Raw genomic sequence first — 18203 nt, forward strand, 5'->3', positions numbered from 1 at the left:
CACAGGCTCGGCGCGGCCCGGCGGCCCCGGGCAGGCGGCGGCCCCGCAGCCCGGGAGCGGGACGCGGCGGGCCGGCTGCGGGGTCCGGGGCGGGGGCCGCGGGTCCGGGGCGGGCGCGGCGGCGGCGGCGGCGGCGGCCCCCGGGCGGGCTGGGCCATGGCCGCGGCCCCGCGGGGGCGAGGGGAGAGAGCGGGGGTCGGAGCCCGGCGCCGGCCCCGGCCCGGCTCGGCACTCACCGGGAGCGGCGCGCGCGCCCCAGGGCGGCCGATCGCGGGGCTGCCGCCGGCTGTCCGTCCTCCGCCGGCCTCTGGCGCTGCGGTCCCCGCGGCCCGGGATCGGAAACTTTCACCGGAGCCCCGCGCTCCCGGCCCGGCGTGGACGCGGGCGGCGGCGGCGGCTCTAGGCGGGGCCCGGCTCGGCGGGGCTCCCCGCGTCCGCGGCGGCCGGGGCGCAGCACGGACCCGCGGCGGCGGCCATCACCGCGCGGACGCCCCGCAGCGCCGCGCCCGGGGGAACCGCGCTCGCCCGGCTGCGCGCGAAGGAGCTCCGGGCCGCAGCTCGGGAGCCACCGGGGATCGGAGCCGAGAAGCAGCCGCCGCGGCCGCGGGTGCGCGAAAGCGGCGCCCGGGCGGCGTAGGAGGAGGAGGAGGAGGAGGACGAGGGGGAGGAGGAGGACGCGGCCCCGGCCCGCGCCGCCCGCCCCCGCCCGCCGCCCGGGTTGGCGCAGGCGCCCGTCCGTCACCGGGCCCCGCCTCGCCCCGCGCCGCGCCGCCTCCCGGCCGCCCGCGTCCCCGGCCGGTGGGGCCCGCGCGCGGCTGCGGACACCCCGCGCCCCCACCCCGGAGCCCCGGACCGGCCGCGGGGTCCCGGCTCGGGGGCGGCGCCGCCCCTCCCCGCCCTCTCCCGGCGGGTCCGCGGCCCCGGGTGCCGGCGGGGGCGTCGCGGGGCCGGGGAGGGCCGAGGCCCGGAGGCTCCTGCGCCCCCCGCGCGCCCCGCGCCCACGCCAGGCCCTAGCTCGGGAGGGGCGGGGGGCGGGGGGAGGAGGGGGGGGTCGAGCACCCACCGGACACGGCCGGAAGCGGGGCTCAGGGTGTGAAAATAAAACAAAACCTAAGGACGCGACGCCCGCTTCCAGTCTGCACCGGCGGGAGAGGCGGGCGGGGACCCCGGCGTGGGGGACCGGAGACCTCCGGGTGACCTCGCCGTGGTGACCCGGGGTCACCTCCCCGCGGTCACCTCCCCCGCGGTCACCTCCCCGCGGTCACCTCCCCGGGGTCACCCCCCCCGTGGTCATCTCCCCGCGGTCACCTCCCCCGCGGTCACCCTCCCGGGGTCACCTCCCCCGTGGTGATCTCCCCCGCGGTCACCTCCCCCCGTCCTGGTGGACACCCCCATCCGAGCTCCCCTGCCCTTCCCAAGCGTGGGGACAGCAAATGCCACGAGGGCTGCTGGAGACCTGGGTTCGACGTCCAGCCCTGCATCCTGGACTCCTTCCTGGCCGTCCTGGGCCAGGTGGAGCCGTCCGGATGCTGCCCCTGGTCCACCGATGTCAGCCCCACTAGCAAGGAAGCCAAGCTCGATGCCAGCACCTCCACGCCAAGGCCTCAACCCCAGGACCTCCACGCCAAGACCTCAACCCCAGGACCTCCACGCCAAGGCCTCAACCCCAGGACCTCCACGCCAAGGCCTCAACCCCAGGACCTCCACGCCAAGACCTCAACCCCAGGACCTCCACGCCAAGGCCTCAACCCCAGGACCTCCACGCCAAGGCCTCAACCCCAGGACCTCCACGCCAAGGCCTCAACCCCAGGACCTCCACGCCAAGGCCTCAACCCCAGGACCTCCACGCCAAGGCCTCAACCCCAGGACCTCCACGCCAAGGCCTCAACCCCAGGACCTCCACGCCAAGGCCTCAACCCCAGGACCTCCACGCCAAGGCCTCAACCCCAGGACCTCCACGCCAAGGCCTCAACCCCAGGACCTCCACGCCAAGGCCTCAACCCCAGGACCTCCACGCCAAGGCCTCAACCCCAGGACCTCCACGCCAAGGCCTCAACCCCAGGACCTCCACGCCAAGGCCTCAACCCCAGGACCTCCACGCCAAGGCCTCAACCCCAGGACCTCCACGCCAGGACCTCAACCCCAGGACCTCTGCCACGCCAGGACCTCTGCCACGCCAGCCTCCACACCAGGACCTCCAGCCTCCACGCCAGGACCTCTACATCACCAGCCTCCACACCAGGACCTCCGCCCCACCAGCCTCTCCGCCAGCCTCCATGCCAGGACCTCCACCCCTCCAGCCTCCATGCCAGGACCTCTACCTCACCAGCCTCCACACCAGGACCTCCAGCCTCTCCGCCGGCCTCCACGCCAGGACCTCCACCTCGCCAGCATCTTTGCCAGCCTCCTTTCCACCTGCCTCTGTCCAGCTTTCTCACATGATCCGCAGGCCTTCTCAAGTTGGGTGTGGGACACTCCCTCCCGGTCCACTGAGCCATTCACTCTGTCCCCAAGGCTTGGGCGACAGTGCATTAGACCTGTGCAGCAAGGACCGGTAGTCCTTGGAACCCATCCCCAGGTCACCAGGGAAAAGCTGGAGGCGGAGCTGTGGCTCAACGTGGTAGAGCAAACACACTAACCCTCAGACCCCACGCCTGCTTGGTAACCACCCCCCAAATCATTGCCCTGGAAATGTGACGCTTCTCAAAGGCCAGGAGATGTTGTCTTTCCTTCGGCCTGTGCCACACGGCTGTGGTTCCGCTGAGATAATTCTCCATTCACCAGTTGTCCCTGCATCTCACAGTTGAGCGCCTTCAACAAACTCTCCAGGGAATCACTGAACGGGCCCCAGGCCTGACCACCCCATCTCCACCCACCCCGGCCTGCTGGGGTGCCTGGGCACGCTCATGAGACCCCACGGGAAGCGGTAAAAGCCAGGGCTGCGGGGCTGGGCGTGGAAGAGGCTGAGCTTGCACTTTGCTTTTCAGGCTACTTAGCAATGTCACATGCAGGCACGTCTGCGGGTATTCGACTCCCTCAGCTGTGTTCCCAGACACCACGGCTCCACCAGGCATGCGAGGAAGCTGCCGGCCAGCCCAGCGGCAGCCCGGCCCCTCCACGCAGAGCCAGGGACGCAGGCCTCACATTTACGCCCCCAACAGCCACATCTGATTTTTCCACCTATTTTCCCAGAGCTGCTGTGGGTTCAAGCACACGCTCTGGTCCGTACCTCGTCCCTTCCTATCTGGAATCTCACGATAAGCTTGTATCACCTCTCCCAGACAGCCACGGCCACGGGACGCTAGAAACCTTCCAGACGCACCCCACGGCTCCCGACGCTACCCACAGAGCTGTTCATGCAGACACGCCAAGAGCAGCTCAGGAAACAAGCAAGCTGTTCTGGAAGGTTCCAGAACTGTGGACGCAGTCGTCACCACACACACATTTCTACCCACACCAGCTGGCCCTGGCACAATCCCCCTGGCTGTCACCAAGTTGGCACCTTGAAAGACTAAGACAAACTTTCTGATAGATGTGTCGGGCCAGCTGGTTCTGGGGTTCGGGGGTTGACCCCTGAAACGCCCATCTTTCCGCAGAACTGAATCGTAGCTGCGTGCCAGACCCGCAGAGCGCTTTTCCGTTTTGTTTTGAACACGAGGGCCCCGTGGCCCCAGGCAAGGGGAGAAGGTTTCCAGCGAGCCAGTACTCACCTCCGCCATCCACCCGCCGGGCGGGCCTCTCCGCAGGGGGCCTTCGTGGAAGGCGTGACCGTGACCCCCGACAGCACGGCTTCTTCCCGTCACCTCCACGCGTTCCGAGGTCAGAAAATCCCCAGCAAACCATCCAAAAAGCAGAGGACTTCGCCCCACGAGACGCCTTGGCACGTGCGGAGCCCAGCCAGGCCTGGTTTGCTCTCTTTACAAAATGGCCACAACTTTTTAACACCCCCCCACGCCCCTTCTAGGGGAGGGAGGGAGGGGCCGGACACAGCCAGCCTCCAGCATCCCCAGCTGTAGTCCATTCGCGTGAGGGCTCTGAGGCTGTTTTAACAGCAAGTGTTTTCATTGTGTATCAGATGAACGTAAGAGGGGACGTGGAAGGTCGCGTGTGTGCGTGTGCGGCTGAGCCAGGCCTTAGCTTGCCTTGGCCCAGGCTCTGGGCCACCTGGAGGTGTGAGTTACTTGATCGCACAATTGAAAACACCTCCGGAAGCCTCTCAGGGCGGAGCCAGGCTGCGCTGTGGCCTGGAGGCCCTCCCGGTAGGGGTTTCCGGGAGACCCTGTCAGGATGAGTCCCCGACACCCCCCCCACACACACATACAATCTCCACCCTGGCTCCTGGCCCTGTGTTCAAGCTCCACAACCAACCAAAAATAAATAGATAAAAGGAAACTAAGTGCTGAGGAAAGTAGTCAGCAAGTAGAGAGCTTAGCCATGAAAATACACGGGCCGGGAGTTTGGCCCAGAGTGCTTGCCTAGCATGCACGAAGACCCAGGTTCGATTCCTCGGTACCACATACGTAGAACAAGCCAGAAGTGGTGCTGAGGCTCAAGTGGTAGAGCTCTGGCCTTAAGAAAGCCCGAGGACAGTGCTCAGGCCCCGAGTTCAAGTCCAGGACTGGCAAAAAAAACCAAACCATGGTTAAGCAGAGCTGTAAGCCTAGAGTCCAGCCGCTGGGGAGATGGGGGGAGGGGGCCTCAGGTTGGAGGCCAGCCTGGAGAGCACTGCTATTCCCACGTGTGAGCTATCAGCCACACCTTGAGCCCTCATTACACAATCATGTGAGTCAGTGTCGCCTGCCCTCCCACCAAGAGGCCCTGGGAGACCCCGGAAAGGAAGAGGTCACCAAGAAAACGTCCACCCCCGGATTAGGAGGAAAAGCGGGCTCTAGGGGCTCAACCTGCCCCTGCTCCCAACACCACCAGACGCACCTCGCTTCAGAGGTGCCCGCCCCACCAGAGAATGGGGGGGACGATGGCCGGCTGGCTGGCAGGCCTGCGACTCCCTCCAGACCCCCCCACCGGCCCTGCTCCAGGCCCTGCATGGAGCCCAGCCCCTCCAGACCTCCCATCATTCGTGTTAGCGTTTTTCAATATTATCCTCCGCGAGACACAACTCTATTAGCAGCTCGGGTTGCCCTTTTCAATTCTAATACCCTCTCCTCTGGGCCTCCCACGAGGCCCCTCTCCCCACAAAGACGAGGCGGTTAGCTGACCGGCGGCTTCCACCTTCTCCAGAGGCAGAGCGCACCCAGCGCCGTGGGGGCGTCTCCCCAGGGTACCACTGCCCAGTCCACGGGATTATCAGGTGTGGAGCCTCTGACGGCCCAGGGCTTTTCTTTTGGAAGGAATCAGGCGGGAGAGAAGAGCCCCAGCCAGGCTTCCAGGTCACTTCTGCCTGGAGAAAGGCCACAGGGCTCAGGATCCCGGGGACCCAAGTTGGGGGGAGGGCAGTCACCCCAGAGTGGCTGTAACAGATGGCCGGGAACACCAGAATCTCTGGTCCTGCATTCCTGACCAGTTCTAGGGGGGCCAGGCCACTGCTCTGAGGAACCCAAGGGTCACTGCCTTCAAGGCTGGAGGGAGAGGGAGGACGCCGCCAGGAGACGCCAGGTGTCCCGTGGGTTATCCGCACCAGCGGCTGAAGCAGAGGCAGAGGCAGGGCCCGGCAGGCTGCCACGAGGGCCCCAGGGGCTCCTGACCTGCGGTGTGCGCGGTGTGCAATGGGGGTGGACATTCAGAATCGCCAGAGCCCAGGAGGAGGCGGGACAGCACGGGGGGGGGGGATCTCAGCTGACTTCCAGTACAGCCCAGCCTCTGCTCCTTCCCTCCAGTCCCCCTCCCCTCCTGCCCACCCCAGAGCCACCCAGCCTCGTCCTCCACCCTCCCCAGACGTGGCTCCGTGGAAAGAAACCTACTGAGAGTCTGTCCATCTCTGACTCGGAGATCGTGGCTGTAGTGCTGGCTTCGTGCGTGGACGTGGGGTGTGAGGCTGCACACCGCCCTCACCCCTCAAAGTAGTCTCGTCGGTCCCCATCACTGCCCGGAGGTGGTCACCTCGGCCTGCCCTGCTCCTGCACCCCAGGGCCGCCAGCCCAGCGGCAAGGTGGATGTCCTGAATGCTAAGGTGCGGTGGCACGGTAGCCCCGGCCCCGCCGCAGGGCGAGAGGAAGGGAGGGAGGGAGGGAGGTCCAAGCCAAGCACTTACATCCCCCTGGCTGGCATCTCTCCTCCCCAGAGGTGACCGAGGACAGCTCCGGCAGCCGGGGGGGGGGCAGCCCCCCCTGCCTCAGGCAGTCCTGAGTTCTGGAATTGGGCCGGTTTTTATTTTTTAGGAGGTGAGGTGTGGAGCAGTCTCCAGGCCGTGACGGCTCTCATTTTCACACACTCCATTTGAAATTGTTCATATGCGCCATTTTAATAGAATGCACACACACGATTCGGCTTCTGGCTTATCACCAAATGGCCTCATAGTATTACTTCCAGTGAATTCTTTGCAGTCTACGTTACTCTGCTACTTTAGAATACAGAACTATGCCTAGGTGTTGTTGTTGTTGTTTTTTTTAAAGATTTTAAAGCTTTAATGTGTGCATATTTTTTCCTATATTTTTTCATTATTTCCTTAGGCCATATTTCTACAAGTGGGATTTCTGAGCCAAGGCAAATAGAAATATTAAAAAAGAGCAGGGTATACTTGCTTAAACTACAGTATCAAAAGGTGAAGAATTTCACTCATTGAAATTTTTATTTCACATAAATGTTTTTAAGTCATTTCAGATACAGACTTTTTTAAATCCCCCCTCAGATAAACATTTTTGTGGGTAGGAAAAAAACCAGCATTTGGAGTTAGAAGGAATCTCTGATCTAGCAGTTCTTAAGCCTCAAAGCACACCAATTACCTGAGGAACCTTTTAATCCTAACAGTTCCACTAAAGGGCCTCGGAGAAATAAATGTCTGTCTGGGAATGCACGTCGAGCTGGAAGCCACTGACCGAAGAGGAAATCGTGAGGTGACACAGATGCAGAGGACAAGGGGCTTTGAACATCAGAAAGGGAAAGAATCCAACCTTGAGGCCGCCTGCCTGTCCTGCACGAGCTGGACAGACCACACAGGGTCTGTAGGCCAGGAGACAGGCTGCCCGCCTGGGGTCCCCGGTCTGCACGAGGGCGCGATATTGCTGGGCTTGGTACTTGTCGGGAAATGGCTGCACGTGGCGTCTCGTGCACACGCACGTTCTCACACATGCTCCGATCTCCAACCTGACAACACGGCATGGAGAGTGGAAAACCTGCCCGAGTCGCCCAGAGACTTACATGTCCGTCTGTTACTAGGCGTCTTCTGTCTCCTAAAAATAAGACAGCACTTTAAAAAGATGGACAATGGTTACAAAGACTGGGACCGGAGCCCCCGGCCTCCTGCCTCGCCAGCTGGAGGACAGTGTGGCCTGGGGACAAGGCTGCCGCCCTGCTCGGCTTACACACGCCAGAGAGGCCCCCGCGAGGACAGTCACTTTGTCCAACTTGAGGTGACCTTGTCAAAGCGAGTGCCAGCAGCTCCCAGGGCTGAGGCTGTGCCCTGTCCCCAATGCCGCAGGTGTGAACGCGTTGGTTTTTCTGGAAAGGCCACACGTCCCCGGGAACTTACGCTTCCCACAGGACAGGTGTCCACGAGCCCCGCACGTGAGCAGAGCAGCACTTCCCACTGTCTTCCTCTCCTTCTCTCTCATAACCATAGTCAAGAACAAGGCCTGGGGCTCCCGCCTGTTCTCTGTCACAAGCATAACCAGAAAAGCAGACATCAGGACGGTAGCTGAAGGCAAGACAGGCAGAAAGCTAAGGAGACCTCATCCCAGGCTCAGCCCACAGCACGGTGGTTCGTACTGAACACTCCAGCTCTGGGGATGGAGCCAGGGCTGAGCTGGAAGGGCGACTAGAGCCTGAGTTCAAACCCCCCACTGCTTCAAATGTAACACCCTACGCGTGATCCTGTAGTACACGCAAACCATTTTTCTGGGAAGAACACTGACTGTTGAAGTAGGAGAGGATGTATGAAAAGCTGAGAACGAGCATCCTCAGGTGCAAGCTGCATGTGCCTCACGGCCTTGACCGCTACGTCAGGGTTCAAGGTCACCGCAGCTCAAATGTCACTGCAGTTAGAGACCTCAGTGCCGGAGAGGACAGATCCCAAGCCCAGGTGGAAAGTTTTTTCTAATGCTCTTCATAAAATGCTCACAGCCAACAGCTGCTACAGAATGTGGTAAGAAATACACTGAGGGGGAGCACTCGCCTCGCATGCACATACACAGAAAAGCCCAAGGACAGGGCTCAGGCCTGGGCTCAAGCTGAAGCGAGCAGCATCGTGAGCCGGCTTTAGCTACCGGGGGACACAACCCGTGCTCCTCTAGGGTGCATTTTCCACTGTGGGATCCCAGAAGACATCACCAGGCTGACAGTTCTGAATTGGACTGGGGCTGCAGTCCCTTCCCCAACCCCCACTCTTCTGGTGGTACACTCCGCTCTTCCCCAGAGCTTGCAAGCACACACAAAATATGTGGCTCCATCTCCTCCCATGAAGCATTCTCCTCTCTCTCTCTCTCTCTCTCTCTCTCTCTCTCTCTCTCTCTCTCCCCCCCCCTCCCCCTCTCCCCCTCTCTCCCTCTCTCCCTGCTACCTGCTACCTGCTAGGCTCTGCTCACTCACAGCTTACTGTTTGGTTTGGGAATAGGGGATGGCTCTGAGATCAAACCCCAGGACTGGCAAAGAAACCACAAACAAAAACCACTTCTTTTAATTAAAGAGGACACTAGGAAATGGAAAGACATCCCATGCTCATGGCTAGGGAGAACCAACATAGTGAAAATGGCTATACTGCCAAAATTGAGATACAGATTCAATGCAATCCCCATCAAAATCCCAAAGACATTCTTTACGGAAATAGAAGATATACTGCAAAGGTTCATATGGAACAAGAAAAGACCTAGAATAGTCAAAACAATTCTAGGCAAAAAGAGCAATGCTGGTGGTATTACAATACCAGACTTCAAACTCTACTGTAGAGCCATAATAACAAAAACTGCTTGGTATTGGCACAAAAACAGACCAGAAGATCAGTGGAACAGAATAGAAGACCCAGAAACAGAACCACATACCGATAGCAACTTGTATTTGACAAAGGAGCCAAAGATATACAATGGAACAAACACAGTCTATTCAATTATTGGTGCTGGCAAAACTGGGCAGCCACATGCAGAAAACTAAAAAACGACCCTAGCCTTTCTCCATGCACAAGCATTAACTCAAAGTAGATCAAAGACCTCAACGTCAGACCAGAAACCATGAAACTGCTACATGATAGAGTAGGAAAGACTCTGGAGCTCATAGGCACAGGCAACAGATTCCTGAACAGAATCCCAGGGTCACAACAGATAGGAGACTCAATAAATGGGTGGATGGTGTCTACAGCTTCCCATTTCATGTTCACATGGACAGACCTGCCCAGCAAAGACCATGACAGGGGCTCCCTGTCTTCTGAATGTGCTTGGTCTAGCGAGTCACACTGTAGCTACCGCAAGCTGCACTGTGCAAGCACCAGACAAGCACGGCCGCCGTGGGCCACTGCAGCAACCACGGCTGCAGAGACCTACCAGCAGGCTGACGCCACGAAAACCACTTACTCGACTGCCGTAAAGCAGCCAGGGACCAGAGGGCAGTGTCGCGGCTTCGTCCCCGATGCCACGAAGGTGACTGTCTACTCCGGGACGCAGGCCAGAGCAACTGGGTCTGGAGTCAGTTTACCCGAGAAAAGCCGTCCAGCTACTCTGGCGGAGCCGATTCCAACTACATTGCTCTCATTTGCCAAGAGGAAAAAAAATGTCTTTCTCTGCCTTGGGAATCATGAGGCCTCACCGCTGGAGAAGGGTGAAACACAAACCCACCCACCTCCCGGAAGTGAGTGAAGGACCACCTGACACGAGCCACGCGCGTGGAGGCGCGTGGAGCTCGAGGGGCTGGTCAGCCTCTGCACACTGGCACCGCCCGTCACGGCACGGCCCAGCCCTGCTTGGCCGACAAGAGGAAGAAGAAAAGGCCAAGGGTAACAGCCTACTCCAAGAGGAGCGTGTGAACTGGGAGACTGAATTGTGCCACGCGTTCCTCTTCTGTCATCACCCTTTCCAAGCACGTACCAGAAGAGAAGCGAGGTCACGGCGTGCTGTTTATTTGTAAAAGAAGCTTTGCAAAAGAAGTTAAACGGCTAGAATGGTCTCGAGTCATTCTGGCAAAAGAGCGTTTTATTGCTCTTAACGTCTGCATGGCCATGCCACTTCTCCGGCCTGAAGCCACCATCAAGGCAAGCATGTGCAGGACTCTAACTCGCTTAGACTTAACCACGAGCGGAAATTCTCCACAAAAACTCGTGACCTGGGCTCACCGTCTGCACGTAAGCCCACTGCAGTTGTTTCTGCAAACTTTCACGGAAACGGCAAAACTAGCCGACAAGTCCAAGCACTCCTGAGGGCTGGGGGAGGGGAGGCCGTTCAGTGTGGTCCTCAATCCCCAGCTCTGGTGACCACCATTTACAGTACAGGAAATACAATGGCCAAGGAAGACACACCGGCACCACCTTTCTTCACACAGAGGGACGTTTGTTTCCTTCCGTCTGCAGGAGGTGCGGCGGCGGGGCCTGGCGGGGCCTGGCGGGGCTGTGGTCACCCACGCCCTCTGTAGGGGTGGTCAGCACTGCCTGGGGGTCCCCTGCGTGCAGCTGTGGCATCCACTCCCAGGCGGCACCGGTCTTGCCTGTAACTGGAAGATTGTAGTCAACCTGTAGAAATCCGACTACGTATCTGTTCTTTAGATAAGATATAAAAACGTGATTAAAAAAAACAAAACCTGCCTGCTTATAATTTACTAATTTCTGATCCTATCCAACTTTCATACAATATAGACAAAATATGACCTTTTAAAAAAATTTGAGATGTTATCCACCCTGGTCTCAAACTGCTGAGTTCGTGTGAGCACTTCAGCCCACCTGCCTGGCTAAATCTACAAGACGAGTGAACAAGCCTGCTCTAGAAGCTTCTCATAAGGCACATGGAAAAATAACTGCTCTACTGTACGTTCAGTTAAAGGAAACGGAATCCGATACCTGATGCACATACTAATAAGCAAGTTAGGGGTTCCCCTAAACAAAGGAAGCCAGCCAGCTCCCACGGCAAGATAGGCAGATAGCTGTACCTGTAGCCAGAGAAAAGAAAAGGATGAGATTCCACGACAGTAGGAAAACACATCACAAATGAAGCCCCCGAAAGCCAAACTAACATTCCCTTCTCCTTCCTTCTGCTTCCCCAAGAACTGCTTTACAGAAGGGGCGGGGCAGGCCCGCAGCCACTCCATTGGAAAGGCTGCCCGCCCGCCCCAGTCATTTCTCAGCTCATGCAAGAAGACCCGTGAGCAGGGAATGCCAAGTCACCGGCAATTCAGTGTCACGATTAGTCTCTCAAAGACTGAAATGATTCTCCTGAGCAACCTACAGGAATGAACGTTCCCTACCAAAGTGGATGGCGAGGAAGATCTGGTACGATTCCCATCACGTGACATAGTGGGGTGAGCTCTGGCCAGCGTTGCTTGGCTAACCCGATACTCCTCAAACCACAGGCCCAGACGCTCGTATCCTGGGACTGGAAAGGAAGTCTACACCGCCGTGATGACATGATTATGAGAATCACCCCCTACTTCCCCTATGAGAGGGGAGGTGTTCGAGTGAGTCACTGACCCAGAGATTGACAAGTGGTATCAGTTCGAGCCCAGGTAACCCTTTATTGTGTCAGTTACTCAGGGTCAGTCCACACTACACAGCCTTCCTCAGCTCTACCACGCCCTCACTCTCAACAGACTTCAGCTATGCAGACGACTTCAAATCGGCATTCTCCACCTGGAATTTACAAAGCACTCTTGAAAACCACCGGATTTTGACGTTTTCCTTAGTGCCACACTACACCCAAATCCTTCCAAAAGAAAAATGATGGTGTTTTAAACACAAACTTGGACAAATATTCAGGTACCCATGTTTGAAAAAGCAAGACTACAGATTATAAAAAGGCAACTATTATACAAAAGAATTCAATGGCCAGGTCCAGTTACAAAATTTCTCTAATAAATAAACTTCCTTCATGATAAGCAGATAAAAATCAACAAAGGTTTAGATTTCCCCTACGAACATGTAGTTGCTCAGAGCATGGGCTAAGGGAAGTACAAAAAAAAAAAAAAAAAAAAAAACCGTTTTAGCAGGCACAGGAACCGATGGCATGTCACAGCCCCTTGGTCTTCTGGCCTGGGGTTGAGGACTCTCCAGGACAACTTACTACAGAAATGTGTCTTCCAGAGTCATCTCAGCCAACATCAAACTGCAGCCACTTCAACACTGGAGCTTGAAAAGTACATTCGTTATGTGTCACAAACAACAGCAGTGCCAAATTCATTTAGGAGGACTTTAAGGGACTTGAGATCACCAACTGGGCAAAAAAACAACATTATACTTTTCTGTTCAGATTTTATTTGAAATCTAATTCAAATGGTCAAAGCTACAAAAGGGGGCGACATCTGTTATTGTTTTTGCTAAGTCACATCCTAGAACAGAATTCTACCGCCAGCAGATCTGCTATACACATTTCTGATGAAATTCATTAGCACAATGAAAATTTCATCTTGAGAAACAGCCACAACTAAAGTAGTTTGTACAATATAAAACAACGACAGGTCTACAGATGTGGTTACGCGCGAGTTTTACACATGCATTCACAAACAAACAAACAAAAAACCCAGGAATGCTTTCATTTGATTTTTTTTGTTGTTTTTTTGGTTTTGTTTTTTGTTTTGTTTTTTTTTTTTTTTAAAAAAAAAACCAGACCATCCAGGCACAAAACAAAATTGCATTTCCAATGAGTGGCAGCATCTTAGAAACGTGTGTCAGTGTTTGTTTTTCTTGGACTTTTTGTGAGACCTGTGTGGAGAGCGGGACTGGGATCTGGACTTCTTCCCTGATTTTTTAGGGGATCTAGACCGGGAACGCCTAGACCTTTTAGGTGTCCTTGAGCCAGACGGTGATCTGAGGAAACAAACAGACAAGAAACCAATCCATCAAGGTACCAGAGCACCAAAACGGCTTATCCTTAAATTGTCTACAGTGGTCTGTAAGGGGCACAGTACAAGTGGCTGCCCTAAACGCGCCTCAGCTTCTCAGTGTATATTCTGCTAACTAGGCAGGCGCACGAGAGCGCGCCCCACGCTGCTCCCACGTGCTGGCGGCGGCAGAGCTCCTGTGCGTCTGCAAGGACAGACCCTGGAGCCCCCCGCTCTACCAGAACCTGCATCTTAAAAAGTCCAAAGGTGAACGCTCATCTATGAGATAGAAGTTCCACATGGCACCTCAGGTTGCTCACAAAATCTTTAAAAAATACACGGTAGATAATGAATCCCTTGAAGAAAAGTTAATATTGAAAAAGCAGTTGCTACTACAAGAGCATCCACAGGCATCACTGAAGATTTCCAAACAAAGAGCTGTCACATGAACACACACATACATACATGTATGCAAGTGCCATGTATCGAAGGAGAAAGTGGTCACTCAAAAGGGTTATTATTATTAGCACATAAAGCGGTTGTAGCGCTCAAGAAAATTCTTCTGTGTAATAAATAAAGCATTTCTGAGCCACTTTCCTGGAACCCAAAGTTTTAAATAAAATGTATAAAACACTAAATTACTGAAGAAATGGTGGCAATGGTATTTCTGGTATTTATTTCCACAAATCTCTACTTACAAACATGCTAACAATATTCCTTTGGGGGGAAAATAACTTTTCCTTCATATTCTACAGGAACAAACAGTGAGATGAAAGCAAAGCAGGCATCCCCTCACCACCACCCCCAACAGTGCACATGTGTAAAATTCTTGGCTGGTCTTGAACTTGGTAGGAGTCTTCTTACACTTCAGTCATGAGACTGGGATAGGGGTGGAGAGAAATAACCTAAAATAAAAGTACACCTCCCTGGTTTTCTGAAATTCCTTAAGAGACGGTTTCAGAACCAGATGGTTTTCAAACTCTGATGGAATGACAAAGAAGCTAGTGTTTGAAGTGTGGTTTTTGAAAATGACTTGCATTTACCTTTTGGCTTTTTTGCTAACGTCTCTGGGAGAGTCTTTGTGAGATGGCCTGGACCGTGAGCTTTCTTTGTGACATCTTTCTGAGCGCTCCGACCGCTCCGACTTGGGGGACGGGGACTTCACTCGCCGAGCACTGCTGCTGCGGGAAGGGCTGGGGGAGTTACTGTGCCGCCTTTTCCTGCGGAACGAAGGCCGCCGTGAGCAAAGTAGCCATCTTCCTAAGTTAGCTAGCTAGCTACCAGTGTGCTCTGGCTGCATCTGCACTAACTGACAACCACAGCAGGCTAAACAAGCCTCTAGACAGACAGGCTGGGAGCCGAGCTCCTATCAAATGAGCTAGAGAGGTTCTAGGAATAATCAAGACAGTTTCTGGACCGACAGCTGAGGCACGTTATTTCTGGATCCAGTACTTGTTGTTGTTGTTGGGGGGGGGGTGCCTTAAACTCAGGTTCTGGCTCTTTCTGCCCAAGGCTAGTGCTCTTCCACTTTGAGCCACCTGCAGTTTTCTGGTCGTTCACTGAGAAGAATCTCATGACTTTGAACCACAGCCCTCAGAGCTCAGCCTCCTGAGCAGCTGGGGTGACAGGTGTGTGCCACCGTCCCCAGCTCGGATGGGGTGCTTTTAAGAAGACTGAATGACTATGGTTAGAAGAATTTTACTGGCCAAGTAAATGGCTGGCGGTAGCCGGGGAAGGAAGAACTGGGGAATGTGGCTGAAGGGTGTGTCTAGGAACCGAGGCGAGTGAAAGTGACAGGCTTCTACCTGAGCCGACGATACAATGGTTGTCCTGAGGAAGAGCTTTTTACCCATGGCCACTTTTCGTTTTGATTTGGAAGACTTTAACTCTGTTAAACGGAGGCAAATGTCTCTGACTGCATCAGAGACCGCGGGAGGAGCGCCAGCCACGGGGAGGAGGGGAGCACGGGGACATGACAAGTATGTGGGCTCCTTACTGACACCCGATGCGGTAACTGGATTCCTGCATCAACTACGGCTGAGGACGCCACGCGAGCCACGTAAGGCGGCGATGGCCTACTTAGTTAAAACAAAAGGTGGCCCAGGGCCCCATTTTCTCAGCCCAAAGAAATGGACCACAGAAACACTTGCACATTGTTGGCAGCCATGATGAAAACCACTCCAACCCCGAAACCAGCACGCAGGAAACATGAGAAAGGTTACGTGCCTCTCTTTCCTCGTCGGGGTGCACTCGTCCTTTTCCTTCTTGTCTTTGGATCTCGAGTCCAACTTTTCTTTATCTTTCTTGTCTCTTTCCCGTTCTCTTTCTAATTCTTTCTCTTTCTCCTGTTTGGTTTTGTTTTTAAAGAAGAAAATACATAGTTATTTTTTTTTTAAATCAATCTAGGCTAATCCCATTTATGTAAGCACACTTTGATTTTTGATTCTGTTTTCAAAAAGGCATCTTTCTACTGTTCCAGGAATACAAACCATCTCTTCTTCCACTTAGACTGAGCAGCAGCCCTCAGTTGGCAACTGAGGATCTGCTGAGTGTGGGCACATAGTACCATGAAGGCCTGCAACCTCCACAAGGGACCCTTCCACGAGGCCCTGAGAGTGTGGCATTCTCTCTTTTGTCGCATCAAGCCTACTGAGTGTTGACACCAGCTGCGCCCCGTGGCAATACAAGAAGGTATCCACTACAGGGGAGGAACCAGGGTCGTGGGGAGCACTGTGCGTTATCTCTGCAGTGCGGTGGAACTATACGAACAGAAACATGGCTGTGCACTGTCCTCCTCGGGGCCCTGGGTGGCATGGGACAGAGCGCCTCACCCGCTGGAGAAGCTTGTCCCTGTAGTGCTCCACTTGCTCTTGGAAACTTTGGCCTGGCTTCTTAGGTCTTTTCCCCGATTCCAGTTCATCCTGAAACTTCATGACTTTAAGCTGTGAATGAGACATGTTTAAAGTAGTGTTTCCCACCACTTACCACTGCACCCACAGCCTCATGCAAATATGTGGACGTGTACACCAAGCTGCTGAAATCAACTACCGACTGGCACTGGAGAAATGAGTCCATCTTATGCTCAAGATTAAAATGTGTTCAAGGTTTTCATCACTAAGTAAAAAACCAAATACTAAGCAGGGGCCAGCAGCTCTCACACCTAGAATCCTAGCTACTCAGCCAGCTGAGATCTGAGGATTGCAGTTCAAAGCCAGCCAGGGAAGGCACGAAAGCCCATCAGACTCTTATGTCCAACCAACTACCAGAAAACCAGAAGTGGTGCTGAGGCTCGATGTGGTAGAGCGCTAGCCTTGAGCTGAAGAGCTCAGGGCCAGCGACCAGGCCCAGATGGAGAAGGGGAGGGAAGAGCCCCTACACTAGGACTGATCCACACGTCCCCCGCCACTTCATGATGAATAAAGCGTGATCACTCCGACCTAAGGGAAAACATGTTCCAGCTTCCTAGCCACGGGCTGCAGTCTACTCCAGAGGTGAACTCTAATTCTATGCATCGGAATTTGTTTCTTCAGTGCATCTCCGGGGCCCCACATCCAAGAGGGTGGGTACAATGCCAGACACTACAGACGGGGGGAAAGGAGAGAGGAGAAGGGGGAAGGGAAGGCACAGGAGGGGAGCAGCAGAGCCCAGGGCCCCAGCGGGAAGGGAAGGACGCTGCCGTCTTCAGCTCTGGCGGCCCACCTCGATCTCACGAAGCTTGGCTCGCTTCTCCTCACTCATCTCCGAGTACTTGGAGAACTTGGACTCCGCCACCTCCTCCTTGATGGGGTTGGAGTACAGGTGATGGTCTTCAGACTTGGAACTCTGAGTGTCTTCTTCGTCCTCACTTTCTTCTTCCTGACTTTGGAAATAAAGAGTACGTTGTAGGCCAAAACAACAACAACGAAAGGTCTACTTTAATACAGTCTGGATTTTTTTCCCACTTTCTTCAAGGATATACAACATTAGCAAAACATGAGGCGAAGTACACTGAAATTTTTTGTTGCAAAATATTTAACAAATGACTATTTTACAGACAATTTTTATAGACAGATTTGTAAAAGGCATTTCTCCTCCACAGAAAAGGCTGAGTGACAACATAACCAATAAAGCTCGGTACTCAAATTACAGATGATTCTGACAGTGGTAATGGTTCTAAGTCAGTTATGAAGAGAGCAAAGCCCTGGGTAACAGCCCTGGGCAAGCCCACAAGAATGTACAAGTGTCATGTTCAAAGCCACAGCCTGGCAGGCGGGCAGCCGCCAGTCTTGGAACAAGACTAGTTCCAGTCCTGAAGTAAGAACGCGCTACTCCACTTTGGTCACTGTCAGTATGCACACATGTTTAAGTTCTCCAGGCCTGAGCTGTTTGCTCTCATTAGTGCGGCCTTGGGTTCCAGCTACCAATTCTAGGTTCAGACTTTATTTAACATAGCTTCTACTGCCCTTCTTTAACATCATCAACAACAACAAAACACCTAAATCACCACAAACGAGGTGTCTCGGGAGGATTTGTCCTCAAAAGTATTACAAGTGTTGTTCTTCTTTTTAAAGAAAAGTCACAAAAATGTTCAATAAAGGAACATATAACAGCCTACATTAAAAGGTGGTTTGGGATTCAGCCACTAGAGCGCAGCAGTGAGGTCTAAGAAACTTTCCAGCGACGGACCATTGCAATTTCCCCTTGCTTTGTGCCTCCATCACATTTATTTAAACATGATTTATCTTAAGCTCCTAAGAAAACTCACACCTGTAAGTCATACTTCTATTGACTGCCACTGCAGCATCCATACTAAAACTGCATTCACATTCTAAACGTGAATCCGAGAATCATTTGATGACAAAAGACTAGTAATAGCTTTACAAACAATACCAACTGAAAAATATATTTGGGTTCTTCGATGGCTTTCCTATCTTCTCTTCCTTCTTTACAAAGTAAGCAATTCCTTTATGAATATACACTTTAAAGCAATGATTCCAAAATCCTGAAACAGTATTAATGTAACGAAAGGATCTTGGGCATAAAAAGGTTTAAGTTTTAAAACAAAGTCCACAAAATTTCCCCAAATTCCTGTCCTCAACCTTCTC

General features: G+C 54.3%; 1 protein-coding gene across 6 annotated transcripts in view; it reads right to left on the minus strand.

The window, feature by feature from the left end:
• Positions 1-6773: 6773 nt before the first annotated feature.
• U2surp (U2 snRNP associated SURP domain containing) overlaps positions 6774-18203 on the minus strand; it is a 37805-nt gene continuing 26375 nt past the window's right edge. For 4 of the 6 annotated variants that reach the window (XM_090323348.1, XM_090323347.1, XM_090323350.1 and 1 more), the window contains 5 exons: positions 16819-16978; positions 15951-16061; positions 15346-15464; positions 14163-14339; positions 12537-13105 (listed from right to left, as the gene is read on the minus strand). In XM_090323348.1, the coding sequence (XP_090179474.1) occupies positions 12967-13105; positions 14163-14339; positions 15346-15464; positions 15951-16061; positions 16819-16978 (706 nt within the window). In that variant the 3' untranslated portion in view covers positions 12537-12966. Of the gene's footprint in view, positions 7347-12536; positions 13106-13176; positions 14025-14162; positions 14340-15345; positions 15465-15950; positions 16062-16818; positions 16979-18203 lie in introns of those variants that run through there. The other 2 variants (XM_090323349.1, XM_090323351.1) reach the window with 2 other exon arrangements.

Source organism: Megascapheus bottae, chromosome 32 (assembly GCF_031878675.1).
Source record: "Megascapheus bottae isolate mThoBot1 chromosome 32, mThoBot2.hap1, whole genome shotgun sequence".
NCBI lineage: Eukaryota > Metazoa > Chordata > Mammalia > Rodentia > Geomyidae > Megascapheus > Megascapheus bottae.